The sequence below is a fragment of the Branchiostoma floridae genome, chromosome 2 (genome assembly GCF_000003815.2).
Source record: "Branchiostoma floridae strain S238N-H82 chromosome 2, Bfl_VNyyK, whole genome shotgun sequence".
Taxonomy (NCBI): domain Eukaryota; kingdom Metazoa; phylum Chordata; class Leptocardii; order Amphioxiformes; family Branchiostomatidae; genus Branchiostoma; species Branchiostoma floridae.
The window spans coordinates 12,950,623-12,970,559 of record NC_049980.1 but is presented as its reverse complement, the minus strand read 5'-3'; the positions used below and the strand labels follow the sequence as shown (position 1 = coordinate 12,970,559).

The following is a 19,937-nucleotide window of genomic DNA, read 5'->3' as shown; positions in this document are numbered from 1 at the left end:
GACATCCTAACTATGCATAGGAGCTGTTTGATGGAAGGTAAGCTGTAATGGTGGTGATCATTTATTGAATGGATTTCCAAGTGTTACATTTTTGTCAGAGTAACTAGTGAGAGTGAATACATTGATCTACAGACCGGCTGACAACATGTTATCATGCCCTTTTGTGTACAGTGGTGTCATGATCCATAACACATACATGTCAATGGACAAGCAACAAGGACATGTTGTACAGAACTGTTGCCAACCTTACTCCAGCAGATTTTAAGCAAACATTTCTGATATCGCACCTTCTTTCTGGGAATTCTGTATAATGTGTAAGTTGTATACATGTATATTGGCATATCATACTCAATCATTCCCTTCCAAAGGACTTAATGTCAAGTTGAACAATAGTTACATATTCTTAATAAGCATTTTACAAGGTTCAAACAGAACATACAAATTTTTGTACAACATATTTGTATATTAGAAATGAAGATTCATTGTGTTCCATTCACTGGTATTCAGCATTTTTTTTCAGTCAGTGTACTAATGTTATTTCAAAGATATCTCCTTGACAACCAAGTCTTCACCCAAGTACATTTAGTGTTTATTCATTCATTGGCAAATAATGTATGCCCTTGTTATTTCATTATCTTATTTCATCTACGGTCTAAAAATGTAATCTTATAATGTAAAAATATACATCACCGGTATATAGATAATATCTGTGGCTGTATAATGTGTAACTATGGCAAATGCTCACTAACCCAGTAGCACAACGTTTGACATGCGATCACTGACAATTGCATGTAGAAACCGCATGCAGAAACATTTCTTGATCTGTATATAAATGGGCCGCACTATTGTCACTTGTAATGAAAAGGGGAAAATTCAGAGTGGAAAATCATGGGCTTCACAGGTTACCGTTTCGGATCTACCTGGTCTACTGGGTACTAGACTGTATGGATCCCTGATGCCCCGGAGCGGCATGAGTCATTCTGTATCCGATTCTATTGTCCCGGCTCTAATTACTCTAACTGGCTGCAGGTCTAGCACCTATTTTGTGGCCAGCAAAACCTGTTAAGCTTAAAGTATCAACATGTACACATGTACTGAAGGACAGAAGAATGACAAAATCGCCATAACAAATACAGTCTACCAGATGTTGATCCGTTAGTCATTTCAGATGAGTCATTTCAAGTTTTCAGTATGCAACTCATAATTTCAAAGAAAGATTAATATACAGGGTGGGGGTGTCTAGGTAGGAAAATATTGAATATCTGCACATTTCTATGATTGGTGATTCATAGGTAAGAGACTCGGTGTATTTTTCCATTGTAATATATCAACATCTCGACAAACATTCAGTCAATAACAAGTGCAATTTTATCACTGTGTTCCATCATTTGATATCAATATCTTTACATTTGTTGCAATTAGTATCGTGTAATATTAATGGACTGAAGTAACTGACTTATACATAATTCCCAAACATACACATGCATTGGGAAAGCTAATTTCGTCCACCAATACATTTCATGGGGGCCTGCATGAGAGGAAACTGTAAAATTGAATGCCCTATGCTAATTCTCAATAATGCAATATGCTACCTTCTGTAGACTGCCTTTGCTTTATGCTTAACTCGGACATCAGATTATACATCAGATTGCTCTAATATTGCTCAGATTGAGACTTGAACCTCCTGGCTAAGAATCATGTCAAATTAAAAGGGCTGATTTTAATATTCTCCACCTGTAAAAAAAGGACATCAACACACATGCAATGTCAATGGTTTGCTGTGGACTTGTACTAGTACTAGATTATCATAAATTTAGACCTACCATACTCTACATTTATGACAGGCTTTTAGTCAGTGTATAGATGGTGCATAGACCATAAAAATGACATATTATGTGTGGGAGACAAGTGTTCAACTGGATGCTTCCAAATGATGCCTGTGGTATGGCCCTAATTATGCCTTTTCAAAAAAGACCCCAGGGAAAGGAAAATGTAATAACCAGATGTGTGCAAGCAATCTGATATCACTAATTATCATGATAAAGGGAGCATCAGAATACATCATTCTTAAAATATGTAAGCACTCTCATATGCATGGAATTGCTATGTTCTTTTTTGGCCAAACAGAATAATTGCAGCATAATATCAATACATTTGTCGCTTAGGTATAACTATAAGGTATATGCAGCAACCTTTTGCTAGCATGTTGCACACAGAGATAAGGCCACAACAATTTAATTTCTTGGTTCACGGATTCGCTCGCTCCTATTTTTTGGAAAATGAAAAAAAAAAAAAAATTACCACTCTGCAAATTTTCACCATTAATGAAACCATTCACCAACTTTCTGGTGTAGCAAATTGGCCTTTATATTATAAGCTCCTTAAAATGTGGGTATTATTACTGCAGTTATATTTTTCATTCATGAAGAATGGGACAAACATAAAAACTGACACTACTTTTGTAATTTTCAACGAACAGGTGCTGTTACTCTACAGTATTAGTGTTTTTGTGACATGCGGTCAACCGAACGTGACGTCATCGTCGGCAACGACGGACAGCCCTAAGCAAGTAAGCAGTGTTTTTGTACTTTTTTCAAGCTGAAAACTTTTTATTCTTTATGTTTTGGATTAGCCCTTATCTTGACCCCAACCATTTTACAATTTTTTTCCGCCCTGTCGCTCCATATTTTTTATGAAAAAATCCGTGAACCAAGAAATTCAATTGGTGTGGCCTAACTGGCAAAATCAATTTGATTTTTTTCTTCTCTATCAACATAGCTTTGTGTATTATTGTTAAAGGGAGGCTCAATATTTGAATAGTGCCAGTAGTGAACAAGGATGATATGAATACAAAATAAATTTATATCTAGTGACTTACTGGGGAACAGGAATTGACCAGGGAGGTTGAATGGAACCTCCTTGGGCAGACTGATATAGACAGTCGTGTATGCTGCATACTAATTTCTTACTTCTGCTCCCATTCTTACAGTTATACAGAGAAAAGAGCAGCTGAGACTAATATTTTGAATAACTAAGATTTCCAAATTTGGAGATAGTAGTATCAAGGTATATCTACTGTAAGTGTAGCATGTATTTTGTCTGATGCAATTAGCACAGATAACAGCAAACCCAGAGAAAAAGGGCAGGATCCTGATAGCTACAGTCCCTATAAAGTTTCCTGACATGGATGCACAGGAAATGACAGCATTCATTTACACATTTATCTCTAAAACCAGCTGTTCTCTCAGATGGCTGATGTACTATACTTAAAATCTATCCTATAAATATTGAATGCAAACCATTAAATCATAATGAATTATGCTTATGATTTACTAAAACACAATGTATCCATCCAGTATAATTCTCAATAAGCACAATTTTCACAAAGTATACTAGTTACTACAACAGTTACTATTGCATGCCAACTTCTAATTTCTGGATTTAAAGGTTATTTGACCAGCACCCATTTTGGATTTTTCATTATACCCAAATTCTTCTTCAAATTAAATGATATGACATGTCATATGTCAGTCCTTTCTTACATAAGCATTTGTCACTGGATATACTAGTACTTATATATGTAGCATCTATTTATACATCTGTTTACAAATGCCTTTGCAGCCGCTATGTTAGAGTACAGTGTTAGGGCAAGACCTAAATTTCCAACAAGAAGCTAAGCACGTCAACATGAAAGGCATAGCCAAAGAGCCACACATTCTCCAGCATTCTTATTTAACCCATGGCCCAAGTATGAAACTGGTGGTCCCCAATTTACCAAAAATGGATGGAGCATTTCAATATATGATTGTGACTTTAATATGAGTCTGTTGAGTGCTTATCGGCGAATCAGTTTAATAATAGTCCAATGGCACACACTTACATAGTCCAATAGATTAATATTCACGATTGAGTAGCCTTAGCACTGAAGCTAAATAACTTTTCTGAGTACTTGTTTATCCTCCCACAACATTTGACTAACATTTTCATGTAACATTAACTTATTCTAAAGACAGTTGCAAACCATTTCAAGAGAGGTTGAATCACAAGGCAGGTTATGTTTATCTACATTAAACTATGAGTATGAGCCCTACAATGAAAAAGCTGCTGTCACATCTAATCTTGTCTTTCAAAAGCAATATAACAAGAATCATGCCAATTTTCATTGTGGTCAATTGTACCATACTGTAAAAAGCAACAAAGAATTAAAACTGTGAATTCATGGGGTACCATCTCCCTTGTATGACTAGTTTTCAACTGCAAATTTATATATTTTTCATTATACAGCCGAAACCTTCTTCTCCCTTATACCGTGAAATAAAACTCACAGCAAAAGTAAATGAACTTACAGTCACAGTGATTGTCTGACATTTCTGACATCATGCAAAACCTTTTTCTGAAGAAAGCACGGAAGATCTAAGACTGGCTTACTGGCAATTGCTTTCACCTGACTGCTGACTGCGGATCCTCAAAGAAGGTGTGATTGTCATTAATGATAGCCAGTGAAAGACAGGACATTAGAGGAGCGGAAGGAAGCCTGCCTCTCTTTGTCACACCCGACAATACAATACAAAAGGTCAAATGAATGACCAGTGATGTAAAAGGTCATTTTCTCAGGTCATCAGGTATGGGACAAAGCTATCTGCATGGCTCCAAAGTCAATTTGGGAATAGGTGCACACAAAAAAATACAATAAAGTCAACTGTCAGCAAAACCCTATAACAAACCTTTTTGACTCCCTTCTGAGTTTAAATCAATAATTTTATAGCTTACTATGAAATTATACGTAAGAAGTACAACAAAATGTTGAAAGTTTTGTCTTTTTTGTGATATTTAAATGTACTTCTAAGTTTGGTGCACAGCTCTAATTTTGGATGCACAGACTGAAGTGCACATGTACCCATTGATATAATTTAGCTCTATGCAAAGCCAGGTATGAGTCAGTGCTAACTGATATGCTCCAATTACTTTTAGCTTTACCTGGCAATTTGCACATCTTCCCAGTTACCTCATTCATTTGCAATGCTAATCTAAGTATTTTGCATAATCATCAGACTGTGAGCTGCTTTGAAGCAACTTATAATTGCCTGATAATATGTGATATTGCAGGTGTGTATTGTGCTCTTTTGTATTTGTCAGACAATTTTGTGAAAAGAAAATGAGAGTTTGAGATACATGTATGAAAACAACACCAAATTTTATCGCCACACTGAAGTTTATAAAAAAACAAACTGAACAATACAACATAAAAGAAAAATTATTTTTTTACACACCCGTGGGAGAAAAAAACAGTGTGCTTCAATCACTTTCAGTACTAAATAGCGCTGTTTGCATCACAACGAGGTGTGACTAATTGAAAAATTAGCATTTTTTTTACTTGTAACACCCCCATGGTGTTAGATTCAGAGACCCATATCACTTTTATAAAAGACAGCAATCAATTAGATGGGCAGTATGTCATCACCTCAGCAATATAACTATCATGTACAAACAAGCCATTTGCAACAGAACAATTAATAATCGTGCAGCAAAGATCAGCAATCAAGCTTAATTCTTATCTGATACTTGATAGCATTTCTTTTATTTGTTCCAGTCAAGGAGGTTAAAAAACCTCCTTGTTCCAGTAAATTCACCTTATCAAAACATGGATCTACCATACTTACAATACATCGGCGGCCTTCTCTATAAGTATAATATAACAACTAAGTAATTTTTAGTAATATGTACCAGTTAACAATTGTCTGTTGTAGTACAAAATGTAGTACATGGAATCTATTGTTTTCTATCTTTTCAAGAACACTTAAATGGAGGAGTCTGTAAAACTGGGTTCTATTTTCTTGATCTTAGTCTGCAGTGAACTCTCGTAGCAAATTCTCGACATTGACAATATGCAGTTCAGTTATCTGACTATGATCTGAGGATAAATTATCCATAAGCTATACTAATACTTGATATACAAAAAGATAAACGTGTATATACAGACCCTGACCTCTCATTGCAAATATTGTTGTCGATGATATGATGTTATATACTCCATTTTAGATGATATGTAAGTTATCCTACACCATGTACATACAAATGTTCTTTTTTTTAATTTGTATTGTTTATGTGTTTGTCAGCAGGGCTAGCCCTTTGTAATAGCCATAGGCTAGTTGGGCAGCCCTGGCTGTGTGTTCGGTGCAGCCAAACCAATAAATAAATAAATAAATAAATGTGATTTGCTTATCTCACTAACGATGTTCATTTTCCTTCCATTAGATTTAGAACATGTATCAAACATGCGACAGCTGGTAGAATGGACTATATCACACTACATTCAGGAAGGTGTATTGGTTTGTCAGGCTGTTTCACATGAAATATAGCTATGGGGCCCAAAATTGCCATGTTTCTTTGAGACCTGAATAACAACTCACATTGAATCAAAAGTTATACAAATCTTTTAAACAAATATGCCAATTGCCAACAGACATACACAACCAAAAACAGTCCCCCCGTTAGAGGTTACATCATTCCCAGAGGTAAGAAGCCAGTGAGGGAAAAAAAAAACAGCCAGATTCCTCCACAGATGGCATCATGGCACTGAATTATTCAGCCTCTCATTCAACTGCAAGTCAATTTAGCCCATGTCACTACAATGAAAAAATGGACCAACATTAACATGACTTCAGCATGATGACAATGATCACTTTAAATCCCATAATCACTTCATCCAAACACTTTTGGGATTCATTGAGAGGGGAGAGAAAAGGGATTGGGTCATTTCACCAGTTTATAGATGTTTTATTGTTATGGAAAATTCAATTTTCGCTCCATAAAAGACTTGAAAACCTAAACCCCTAAATCCCTTAATGATGCTGCCTATAAATTTGACAGCCGTTGGGATGATTTCACATTTGAGCTTTTGCAGCAGAGAAAGGTTGTCCAGAAGAAACAGGTTAGTGTTGTTAGATATTGGACCTTCCTGAAACATGTTAGAGGTAGAATTTTTACTATAGTATACTGTAAATCCCACGTTATGTCATTAATTAGTTAAACAATGAAGTTCTGCTGGTAAAAGAAGAAGAAAGAAATGTGTTTTCACAGTTCAGGACAATGGATTGTGCCATAGGGCTTCTGTGCTAGGTGAAGAAGAAAAGAAACAGTTTTCACAGCTTAGAACTTCATGTGTTGACACAGCAAGATCCAAAGTGACAAGTAACAATGACTTAAGCATTTGTTTTGCAGCCTGGAGGGATAAAACAAATTTTATCTAAGAAGATCTTAAGTCAAAACTGCCTAAGAAGACAACTAATGGGAATAGAGTTGGATCTTTGATATGGTCAGGTGGTTGACTATACACAGGATTCTTCATGTTTGTGTCAATGGGGAAAATTATCGCATTGGCTGGATCATCATGATCCGTAAATAAAATTAGAATGTTTCTGATGTTTTATGGGGTTTGCTCTGGTGACAAATCAAAGGCAATATACCAGCCTACATCCACAGTCATCCTGTACAGGTGACCACATCTACATCAATAGTTTCAATACCATCTGGGTCATGACACAAGTTGGAAAATTTGCAACAAGATATGCTGTGAACAATCACTGGAGGGTTTGGCATGCTGTACACTGAGTCATTGTTTGTTACCAAATATTCAAATTAAAGTCAGGTATGTGTGTTAAAGTTTCTGGAATACTTCCACCTTCCGCCTACACAGTGTGTGTTCTGCCTTTGAAACTTTTGCCATCTGTATCTGAAAGTCCATACTTAAAGACTTAAATGTTTGCATCATAATTCAGTATTCATGACAAAATTTCTATTTACGAACAGATGAAAGGATACAATACTTTAGGTTAGAGATATTTGTCTTCTTGCTACTGTTTGGTACAAAACCTTGAACTATGTCAGTGCCACAATCACAGCAACCAGGTGTTGTTCATGAATATTCAAGGCAGGAAATGTGTAACATAACTGGGATACCATAAGGACATGAATGACACAGTCACACCTGTAAGTGACCACTTCTACATAAATATCACCTTGTCAATATTACCAATTGCTGGTGGTCCCTTAGAGAATTTTTTTCCAGTGACACAATTACAACCATTAAGAATCCTGCCTATAGTGACCACTCGTCCACATTGACCTGTTTTAGTTTTAATTCAATGTAGGTGACGTATTCTTCTGAGGCCCCTTTACACTAAACTGCGATCCTGAGTTTGACTATTAGACTAAGGCGAGCTAAACTGGATTCATGTCACTCCAATGATTGTAATAAGATATATAAAATACAATAAAACAATGGGAACTTTTGTTCTTTGTCCATAAAATCTATTGACAATAACTTGAATAAGCAGTTTGTCGATTGGGTACCTCAGCAGTCATAGACCATACTGGAAGGGGGAGGGGGGTGGAACATGTAAAGTTGTTGCTATTCATGCACATGAGGATGGGCATACGTTAGCTATAGGTAATATTGCTGATGCCATCAGTACAGACAACTTGTTGACAACACCATTTGTCACATGCACGTGTACCTGTTCCTGACGCACTTAACCAGCGCCAGATGGAATCTATTGATTAGAAATAGAATGCAGAAAGGATCTAATTGGAGTACACCAATGCCAATCAACTTTCTCTTCAATACTAGTAAATAACCTGGAACATATTAGCTATAGGAAAGAACCTCATGTACTCAGATGTAGTTGAACTGTTTGTAGTTGAACTGTTATAAGATATTCTCCACAAAAAATGAGTCAGAGTGTGATAAGATCATTTAAAGATATTAATGACATTATTGATGGAAAAGATGCCAATGCTTGCAATTGATTTCCAAAAATTTTTTGCCTTTTATTACGTATCACTACCATACAGTATATTCTATTCAATCTCATCCACAAGAGTATTCCTTGGTACCTTCCCATGTTTTCTGGGTGTCCATTTGCTTACTGACTGAATGGGCCATCAGACAGCCTCAAATGTTAGTCTGTGATGCTGAAATACCACGTAGAGTTGCTCTGCTGATAACAGACACGGTGATGAAAGAGTTTGCAAGGGAAGTAAATGCCAATCTAACTACATTGGCAATTTCCCTCTTCCAAATTCTCATCAGCACAAAGAAAACCCACAATGACTTGATTATATAGATGGCATCATGATCAGCACATGCATCAGTTTTTGTCTGTTTCAAAAGAACAAACAGTGTATAAACACAGATAAGCTACAAAATTATATGCTGTAAATTGCAAAAGAATATTGGGAAACAGAATGATACTTATGCCCTAAAATGCCTCCTTTCCTATCATTTCTGTATCAGTACAACTAAGCTGAAAAATGTATTTCAAGCCATAAGCAAAGTCTTTCCAAGTCAGATTGAAAGAAGAACAAGAATTTAGAATTTATTGTTCACTTTGGTATACATGTGATGTGTATGTGATCCATCATTTGTTCAACCTTCTTGGCCACTTAGATTTTTGATAACGGCTACTTTATTGGTCCAGCCTTTTTTCTGTCTCGCTGTCATTGGCTTTGGGATGCTCTGGGGATGTCATCCATATAATCCAATCAGAATGGCCTAATTGAAATGGAAATGCTGACTGAGTTTTTCTCAGGGAATAATTCATGAGCCGAGTTCTGTCCAATCAATCAGGTCTCCAAGTACGTGCCCTTTTCCAGCTTGTTAATCTGTACGGCAGGCTGTGCAGTGACATTGCATGCCAGTGGTCATGACTACTCTCTTGTATCATTATATTATATCAACTCTTCAAGGGGGCCAAATCACATTCTCAACAACCTTCAGATGCAATTTATTGATCTCCAGAAGGTCACTGATTGTTGGCATCGCCTGTGAGTGAAGCAAATTTTTTCACCAGTATCTTTTCTGTGCTCAATGACCAGTGAACATAGGTAGGTATCTAAAAGAAGACAGTCGTATCACTGCTGTAAGTGCTCTTTTAGAGCACCCAGACTCAAAGCCAACATCCAGTATTGACTGACAGTTTTTCTACTCCATATCTTCCAGGTCTGCCACCAACGAATCATCAGTGAAGTGACCTCTCCATTGCAGAATGTTGCCAAGGTCATTCCTACACACACAGGCATGGCTGCTGGTCTACATGGCTGTATGGCTGACGGAATGTGCTGCCGACTGCCCCAAAAAATGCAGGTGTTCAGATAGCCAAGTCAGCTGCATTGCACAACAGCTAGAAGAGGTTTGTACAACTTGTCTTCTTCTACTGACCAAGCTTAAAGCTTATCATGTTGAAATGTTGAAAAGAGACAAGTAAAGAATATCTATGTACATGTATCATACTATGGTAAAATTCCTAAAATCTATGAGCAAGCAGATGTCTGTTAGCAACTCGCAAATGTATATAGGATGATTTAAATACTGAAGAATGAAATATACAGTCAAACCTGTCTATAGCGGCCACTCAAGGGACTGGTCAAAATTGGCCACTATAGAGAGGTGGCCACTATAGAGAATATGCTAATTAATTGACCACAAGCAATAAGTTACACATGGTTTTAGTACCCACTGATCTTTATTCACATAATACAGTACTGTACATGTACTGCAATGATTTTACACTATATGTATTAAGAAAACAAAAGCTATAAAAAGTTTTAAATATTCTACAGTTGATATTGTCTGAAGAGACCGGTATCGTCATATCTCTATGATCTTTCGTCTTGTATCCTTTGATACTTCGCCGTCCGTGTGTTCCCTCCCGCGTTCACACGTCAGGTTCGCCTATTATGCTAATGTGGTACTCACAAGAAAAGTCTCGTCATTTTAGACTTATCTCTTAATAACTGTAAGAATAAAATCCACCATAGTCTGAAGTTCATATCATTTTGTCTTTGTAACAATTCATTTAGAAAGTTTTTGTGATAAAAATTAACCTAAGCGATAGTGTATTAGAACGTAACTTTAACGCAATTTACCTCTGTAATATTGGTGTCGTCTATTGACCTTATATGACATCGCTTGTCGGCGGGTATGGGTAGCGCCAGTTTACGAAGTTTTGTTTTGAAAATAGATCAAAGAGGTTTTAAATCCGGCATAGGGTGACGATACGGCAGCTGTATATGGCCGAACGCGTGCCGAAACATAGATCAGCGGTCCGCGTGGCCGTAATCGGCAGTGTTTTTGTACCTGCGGGACCGGAAATCGTGTGGCCGTGGCCGCGTTGGACAGGTGGCCGCTAAGCCTATTTCTTAATCATTACGAATCCAAGGGACCGACAAAAAGTGGCCACTATGGGCAGGTGGCCGTTATGCAAAGGTGGCCGCTAATGGATGCAGGTTTGACTGTAGCTTCAAGTTTGCCAGTCTCTGTAAGCTACTGCAGTTTCTGTCTGTTTTGTGAGAGTGCTCAGGAGGGCATGAAATCTGCTATCTCTTATTGCCTTGTCACAACAATTGTCTTCAATTCAACTCCAGTTTAATGCACTGAATTCAAGTCAAAGCAAGGTTTATTTCACCACAATATGTTGTTTGTCATATCGCCCTATGGGGGATCAAGGATAATACTCAGTCTAAAAAAGTCACATCTAAGCACAGTTTACTTTGTTTCCCTTCAGGTGCCCTCTGCAATCCCAGTCACCACATCCAATCTGAACCTCCACCACAACAGGATCAGAATCATTTCCAGCTCCTCTCTGGCAAATCTCCCCTACCTTCTTACCCTGGACCTGAGCTCCAACCAGATCCCAGGACTGATCGAGACCGCCTTCCAGTCCAACCGCCTGCTGGAACGTCTGATTCTCAGCAGTAACCAGCTCCCGGCTGTCCCCAAGGCAATCAGGCACCTGTACAACCTGAAGTACATATACCTGGAGGCTAACCGCATCAAGTCTGTGTCCGCGAGCGACTTCCGTGGACTTTTCAACCTCCAGGATCTGGTCTTACTGAGTAATCCCCAACTGTCTTACATCCACAAGGACGCCTTCAAGGACCTGACAAGTCTGCGGACACTGATGATCGGATACTGCAGCCTGCAGACTATAGACTCTAACCTGTTTAAGAACAAGGACTTACAGGCGGTTGGGCTGTACAGTAACCCGTGGAAGTGTGACTGCAGGTTGAAGTGGCTGTGGTACTGGATGTCGATAACAAACACGACTTTCGTCTACCAGTACGACATCAAATGCATGACACCCGCCCTGTACGAGGGGTTCCCGGTGCACAGTCTCAGGGCAGGTGCATTCAAGTGCGAGGGAATGGGAGGATATGGAAATGATGTATTTACAATATCCACAGACACTACGCAGTGGGGTGTTCAGGACAGAACAAGAGTGCTTGCAGGGGGAGGGGGCTTGACTGATATCCATTCTACTGAGTTCCAAGAATTTGCAGTGACGGTGTGTGCATCTGTGGCTGCCTCTGCAGTGTTTCTGGTGTTACTGGGGTGTGCCTCTGTGTGGCTGAGGAAGGCCTGGAGGGAGAGAAAGGTACTGACAAAACAGAAGAGGAATGACGCCATCTTGTTCCGGTATATCAAGACACAGGTTCGTAGAAGTTACCTCCCGCCATACTGGGTACACGAGCCGCCACCACAGTACACAGAGACCGCCGAACAGACAGATCCACCAACAGTTCAAGTCCAGCTACATCAGAGAAGCAACAGTCAGTCAAGTGACCAAGAGGCTCCACAAATTATACACTTACAGATAAGCAGCATCGGGGAGTCCATAACTGCTGATCAACAACAGCACAGTGACATGGCAATCAGGCGAGTGCAAAGTAACACTCCAAGAAGTAATGGAAGCATACACATATCATCAAGCCCACAAGACAGCACAAGACAAAAAGATTTCACCAGAAGTTTAGAGAGTGTGGATACTGAGAGTGAGTCTTCGGATGTGTTTGTAGACTGCAGTGAAAATTTTCTGGATGAGACGGTTATGCACACAGAACTTACAAGAGAGGAAAGCCTGAGGCAAGCTAGAAGAATCCTTCAGGGTAGGCCATCAGGGGACAGGGACAGTTTTGCAGAGATGGACACAGGGGCAGGCAGACTTAACAGAGAAGAAAGTTTACGTCATGCCCTGAGGGATCTGCAAAGACAATCACAAGTGCTGGACACACCCGTCAGCCAGAGTTCTGAAGAACCTCAAGCACAGCCCAAACAACTTACTCGGGAGGAGAGCCTGAGGAGAGCCTTACGCAGTTTGCAACAGAGACAAAGGCACAGTTTTCACGCATCGAGTTCCAGTGATAATGGCAGCAGTACGCCCGACCTCCATGTAACCACCAGGCAAGGGGCACACATGAGGCGATCTCTGAGACACTACCGAGGATGGTCATACAATGGTGTAAGCCTTGACAGGAACAGTGGTGAGAGACCCGAGGAGAGAGGAACAGCACCACTAGATAGTCTCACACCACAGGAGAGTCAGAGCTCACATTGTGGCACAGCAGAAGGACCTGGTGATGAATGTAGTGGTCTGAGTGATGTGTCCACTAAGCAATCTCGTGCTGCTAGGGAAGAAAGACTTCGGGAAGCTTTGAGGAATCTCCAGAGAAGCTCTAGATGTGAGGAGAGCTGCACGAGCCAACACAACCACAGCACACAGACTGATAACTCTCGCCATTCTGAGGCACCAAAACAAAATGGCAGCCAGCTACAGCCAGACAGTCAGACCACAGAAAAGGAAATGGTAACTGCACTGTAAGCACTGTACACGGACAAATACGTTCAACAAAAGGCTTGCCATATTATAATCAAGAAAGGTAAATCTAACCTTTCCACTGCTCTAACCTGGAAACCAACAATAAGGATTCAGTTATCTCTTATGATCAATAATACCATTACCAACAACAACAAAATAATGGTATTCCTTTAGCAAATGTCTAAAGTAATATAATGTACCACTGTAAGAAACCTAGATACCTAACATCTTATAATGTAGCCATTTTTCTACACAGTAATAAGTAATGAATACTAAAGATATACATGATTCCGTAGAAACTGTGAAGATACGATACCAAGTCTGTTCTGTACCGAGTGTGATGTGATGGTCTTGTTCAAAGGTAAATGTTCAGTTAGAGGGTTACAACTTACATCTCAAATGTTGTCAAAAATCATCAAAGCAAAGATAGGTAGTTCAAACTTCTTATTCTGGTTAGTGCTGTGCCTTTCTTGTACCATCTATTCTACAGCAAACACAAGATATAGACGACCAGAAGCAACAACTTATTTGATAAAAAAACACAGATTTCAGAAAAGAAACCACATGCAGTGTTATTAGAGCATACCTGTAACTAAATTGTATTGAAACTTTTTACTTTATGCATTTCGGTTTAGTCAATCTATACTGAACTGTATTTATATCAGATTTGAGGGCATATCCTGACAATTATGTGTGCATATCAAGCCATATTCTATTCTACTTAAAACAAATGTATAATATCATCGTAAATATGATTATCATTGTGTGCAGTAATATTGGGAGTAGGTCAATCCTGACCAGAAAAACATGTAGCTAGGTCACACAGTTACCACAAATACAGCTTCAGGAAAATAAAATAAGATAAAAGGAAAGAGCTCATCTATGTGTCTTGGATGTGTGTGAGCATGATTATTAGATTGACTACCTTTCCTCTACCTAGATATTTTAGAAAGGCTTAACTTTCACGATAGCAACATTTGTTTAGACACAGTTTTGTAATTTGAACACTACAACACTACTGTACTTGACAAACAGGAAGCGTATTTGAAAAATATCGAGGAACATGTGTATCAGGTACAAATATCGACATCAGAATGGGAATTATTGTTAGGCTTCAGAAACTTAGTATGAGGAACTTGAAAAGCATGCAGATTTTTTTAAATGCCTATTTGAACAATTCTACTATTTGACATTTCACCTGTGCAATGGCCAAGTACATGTAGGAAAATGTTCGCCTTGTATTCGGTAGGCCATAAGTTTGATCCCCAGGTATGTTATACCAAAGACTTTTGAAATGGTACATGCAGTATTTGGAAGAGTATAGGAGTTGAACACAGAGACCACTACCAGTAGACTAGCCCCCTGCTGTAGTATTTGCACAAAATTGTATGGCCCAAGGGCTGTTGAAATGGAGATAGATGACACCCTATTCAATATCTGGTACTGGATATCAGGCCTTTAACTTAACTTAGATTGCATAACTCTACCATAATCTTTAAAAAAAAATCCTACAACAATAATCAATACTCACTGTAACCCAGGTGGGGACAAGATCACATTTGTTGAGCACAAAGATGAGATGCTTGTAGCTCTTCTCTTTAGTCATGAAGTCCTCGATGTGTTTGGAGCGAGTCCCCATGGGATTACGGGCATCCAGGACTTGTATCACCACATCGGAGGAGTCTATCACCTGGATAGAGGTAGGAAGTCATCACAAACATTGCTTCTTATGAAAACGATACACATAATAGAAATACAGCAAAACTGACCAAGATGACCACTCGGCAAGGGGTCCAAGAAAGTCTAGTCTACTTGAATATGTTGTCACCATCGACAGGATGAGTCAAAGGGAAAAATTATCTAAGTAAGAGACCAAGAGACCATCAAAAAGTTGTCACATGAAAGGTGGTCCATGTGTAGACGTGGTACGGGTTTGACTGTACATACATTTGGTCTGGGATAGCTATTACTCTCAACTCCATAACACTTCAACTCATCAAGAACAAACTTGGAGGAATTTAAGATATGCCATTCTTTACAAGCAGGAAAATAGAATAAAACATAGTACAAAAATACCTTTAAGGGACTAGTGAAATCAGTCAATCAAATACCTTGAGATGTAGAAGAAGATTGCATTTCTATCACCCATGATAGATGCACAGAAAACTGATTATTTAGATTTTGCTGTCAGAAATGTTACCTTGTAAAGCTCTCCCCATATTCTTCTGGATGTGCCCTTGCTGAAGATGGGTTCTCTTGCCTCATCCCTGGAACAAATACATGTATTACTGTAATCTATTAACCTTTGGGCTGCTGCCTGACCCCATAACTAATACAAATCTGATTGTAACTGGCTACTTATACTTGTAAATAGCATTCTGATGGTTAAACAATGGAAAGTAAATGGAGCTGTTGTTAACCCTGTCTGGTGAGCAGCGCCTCATAGTGACTGGTGGTGGTACTGCAGTATATAAAGCTATCACCCACATGTGCATTGCAGCACTCTGGTCTCTCTCACTCACTCACTCATCCAGCCCATATTATAGCCAGGTGCAGGTAACATTGAAAATTACCTGCATCAGACAATTTTACCAACAATTTTAGGGTGAAAATTTACTCTTTTGATGGTTTTTACCAAAAATAACATTTTTACAGAAAATGCTAACTGTGTCTGTCGGTTAGCAACAAGGCATCCCTTTTTATTGGAAAAATTGAACTGTCTGAAAAATGATGTTTTGAGAAGCGCTAGTGATTTTCTGAGAGACAGTCAAATCGGCCCTAAATCATTAAATATAAAAAAACCGAGACAAGAGACTTATTAAGGAGCTATGATACAGCTGGTTTGCAGAGAAGACTGAAGAGACTTGGGAGCTATAATATGGCTGAATACCAGGCTCATGAAAGAGTGCTACAATGTACATGTACAACATATGTTACCAGTACTCTTTATCTTCAAGCAATATGATCACACCTGATTCCTTCATCTTCCATCTCCAAGTCCTTGTCTTTCTCCTCGTCATACTTGTCTGTGGACTCCTGAACAACATTCATAAGTCCCTGCACAGGAATGAAGTACATTGTACAACATTGCAATCCTCCAGTCACAATTTCAAAAGAAAGGTATTTTTACATGGTTTTCAAGTTGAATAGAATATTTTTAGCACTGCATCTTTTTTACTTCTGCCAATGCTCATCACCATAGTGGAGAAAGTCAAGGTAATAAATATATCATCACCTGGTAATCTGCCACCTTCAAACTTGGTTTCTTCCTCTGAGCTTTCTTACCAAAGGTTGTTTCAAAACTCTCTGTGTCAAGGAGGTGAACACGAGCAGTCTGGAAAGGGACAGACAGACAGATCAAATTAATGTACATCGAGAGTGGGTCTACTTTGTTATATACATTGTACATGTAATCAGATAGAGCAATGTGAAATGGCCCATTGACAGTGAGGACTACATTTCTTTCTTTCTTACTTAAAATATATTCATTCACTTTTGTGCAGCCAAAATTAAAGCTGTACACCTAATTTTTGACAGTAGGTGAATCAGTGCACCTACATGTACATGCGTGTACTTCTGTAGGTTTTACCTGTTGTCACTGTTACATACATGTTTGTATACAACAAATTTTGACATTCAAGTGTTAGAAAAAATAACTAAGCCTTGACAGGGGAACTTTACTCTGACACATGTACCAACCTTAGCCCTGTCATGTAGCAGTGACAGAGGGAGTTTACTCTGCCTCATCACCACTTGGTACGGGTCCTTCACGACTTTACCCATCTCTTCCTGGAACGTCTGTAGAGCATTCTGGGTAACTACTCTTGTATTTCCTAAAAAGAAAATACAGATAGACAGAACACTTATAATTAGATCATAGATCATTGTGAACTGCATGAAAATTAATTTTGCATTTATTTGACATAAAAAAAGCAATTTAAGTCTCTTGGTGTAGGTATTTTTTTAGTTCATCATGTCTTAATTAGTTGTACACCCAACACAAAACAGTTTGGAAACAGTTTTAATTGATTATGGATTTGATTAATCATCAAATATCAATTTTGGCAAGAAAGTGCACAAAAGTTTTTTTTGAGAATGGCCAAGACTATCCAGTCTGTCTGGTCCAATCTGGTCCATATCATCAGGTCTGGTCTGTCTGGCGCAGTCTATTTGGTCTGGCCTGGTCCATTAAAAAAATGTCTTGACGACCCAAACACAGGACCAGACAGACTGGACTGACTGTCCAGACAGACCGAACAGCAGGTTCTGCTATTGTGAAGCTGTAAATAGGTCAGCTTGCAAACTCACCAAACCATCTCCTGTTTGGTTCCACCCTGGCCATAGAACCAGATGGTAGGTTCCCCTGGAACACAGCTGGACGAACTATCTTTCCCTCCCGGTTCCTGTCAGTCAAGGGAAATCAAATGCATTTTGACTTCTTTTTCAAAACTATTACTCAACAAGAATCAATTTTTGGCAGGCTCTTGTGAAGTAAATTTGTTACAGGTTTACAGCAAGCAAATTTGAGGGAAGAAACTTCTGATTTCAGTGTTGCTAAAGCTTAGAGGCTACAAAAGAACACTACAACATTACATTCAATTCAACAAATTTCATTCAGAGCAATAGTCCAGTCCAAGTCTATATCCTTAATAGAAAATAAGTTTAATAGATTCTAATTTGTGTTTCCATGAGGATGATATAGTTTTAAAATATCTTAAAACTTTCTCCTTGAGTCCCATGTACAAAAATTGCCATACAAACATTTCAATAACAGAATTTCTCATGATTTATATGCATAACTAATCTACCATAGGACAACACAACAGTTACCTCTTTGGCTTGCCCCCTCTGTACATGAGCAGCCGCTTGATGGTGGTTTTGTCTCGCATGTTTTTACCTCCAGGTGCAGATCCAGACACTCGGTCTGGAGAAATATGACACAGGGAATCAGGTAATCTGATATGGTATAGTTGTTAAATCTAAAATACAACAAACATTTTTACCTTCGTGCACCAAAGTTTTGTAACGGAGGTGTATGTTTACTTGAATTTGAATACATCAGATTGACAGATGAATACATCTGATTGACAGTCAAATTTGAGGTCGCCAACTCACCCTAATAAATTTACTACCAAGTCACCCTAGGTTTATAAAGGTTCTTGTTCGCTGCATAGAATACGAAGATATCCTTCTTAAGATTTATTACTTTGCACTTAACACACTTCTAAAACCCTTTGTCTGTACATAACTTTAACTTATCTTTGCTCAGGACGTATTTTGTGCTGAAAAACTCTGGGGGCGCTTGCAGTTGCACCTGCCATGTTATGATGTCACGTTTCCACCATGTAAGATTACAAACGATATACATGGCAGGAAGACGTCATGACAACATGATGGCCTGCTAGGGCCCCCAGAGTTCTGACGATCGACATACAGCGAAGGATAAAATCAGTGTTATATCAAAGTCACAAAGCTTTAGTAGGGTATTAGTACATAATTTAAAACTAAAAAATATAGGACAGCTGTCTTTGACTTTAGGGGTGAACCTTTATAAAAGCTACGCGACTTGGTACTAACATTATCTATTAAAATTCATTTGCCAGGGCGAGTTGGACCATGACCTGTACTATAACAGCAAGGAGCTTTTAAAAGCTCCCTGATATTAGTGATAAAAGCTCCTTGATAACAGTTGCCAAAATTTAAGATTCAGAAGACCAGTTGGACACTGACGTCTAGTTAGATCGAAGGGCCCAGAATTGCGTATCTCATATCATGAATAAACAAGTAAAATTGTTCATTGCGGTCACTTCCAAAGGAAGAGAAGAGAGGGGGCGGTCGGAAGAACGGAAAAGATGTTACGCAGTTTTAGACTCGTATCCCGAGTTGTGCCCCCCTCCCCACTCTGGTCAAATTTACCATAGTATCTATACATACCAGGATTTGTGCTCGAATTGGACTTCTTAATTCGATTCTGCACTTTCTTCTTCTTTTGTACCGTCTTCGCCATTTCTGCTGTTTGCTTCTTGTCACGGTTTCAGTGTTGTTTGGTCGGACAAAAACGCCAAGTTCTGGCTTGCAGCTGGACAACCTCGTGGACGAAAGGTCAAAGGTAAAGAACCTTTAAAAACCTTGCCAGAACGGTAAATGTTGAAGTGCTCTTTATTATTTCCACGCATAACTTTCAAAACAATATATAAAGAAAGTCATTTATTTAAAAATAAAAGTTTTTGTCAAATTCAAGTAAAAAAACAATAACTAATCTTCCTTCCCATCATTCAAATT

At 38.6% G+C, this 19,937-nt stretch overlaps 2 protein-coding genes across 3 annotated transcripts in view; one reads left to right on the top strand and one right to left on the bottom strand.

Annotated features, from left to right (window-relative positions):
* LOC118409310 overlaps positions 1–14,529 on the top strand; it is a 17,620-nt gene extending 3,091 nt beyond the window's left edge. Inside the window, exons 2-4 of the mRNA XM_035810245.1 lie at positions 1–37; positions 10,001–10,190; positions 11,565–14,529. Of these exons, the coding sequence (XP_035666138.1) occupies positions 10,047–10,190; positions 11,565–13,658 (2,238 nt within the window). The 5' untranslated portion in view covers positions 1–37; positions 10,001–10,046 and the 3' untranslated portion in view covers positions 13,659–14,529. The remainder of the gene's footprint in view (positions 38–10,000; positions 10,191–11,564) is intronic.
* LOC118409309 (nucleolar GTP-binding protein 2-like) overlaps positions 1–19,780 on the bottom strand; it is a 31,825-nt gene extending 12,045 nt beyond the window's left edge. For both annotated transcript variants that reach the window (XM_035810243.1, XM_035810244.1), the window contains exons 1-8: positions 19,590–19,780; positions 18,486–18,579; positions 17,964–18,058; positions 17,355–17,488; positions 16,891–16,989; positions 16,627–16,712; positions 15,856–15,922; positions 15,187–15,345 (exon numbers count right to left, since the gene is read on the bottom strand). In XM_035810243.1, the coding sequence (XP_035666136.1) occupies positions 15,187–15,345; positions 15,856–15,922; positions 16,627–16,712; positions 16,891–16,989; positions 17,355–17,488; positions 17,964–18,058; positions 18,486–18,579; positions 19,590–19,662 (807 nt within the window). In that variant the 5' untranslated portion in view covers positions 19,663–19,780. The remainder of the gene's footprint in view (positions 1–15,186; positions 15,346–15,855; positions 15,923–16,626; positions 16,713–16,890; positions 16,990–17,354; positions 17,489–17,963; positions 18,059–18,485; positions 18,580–19,589) is intronic.
* Between the last annotated feature and the right edge of the window lie 157 nt (positions 19,781–19,937).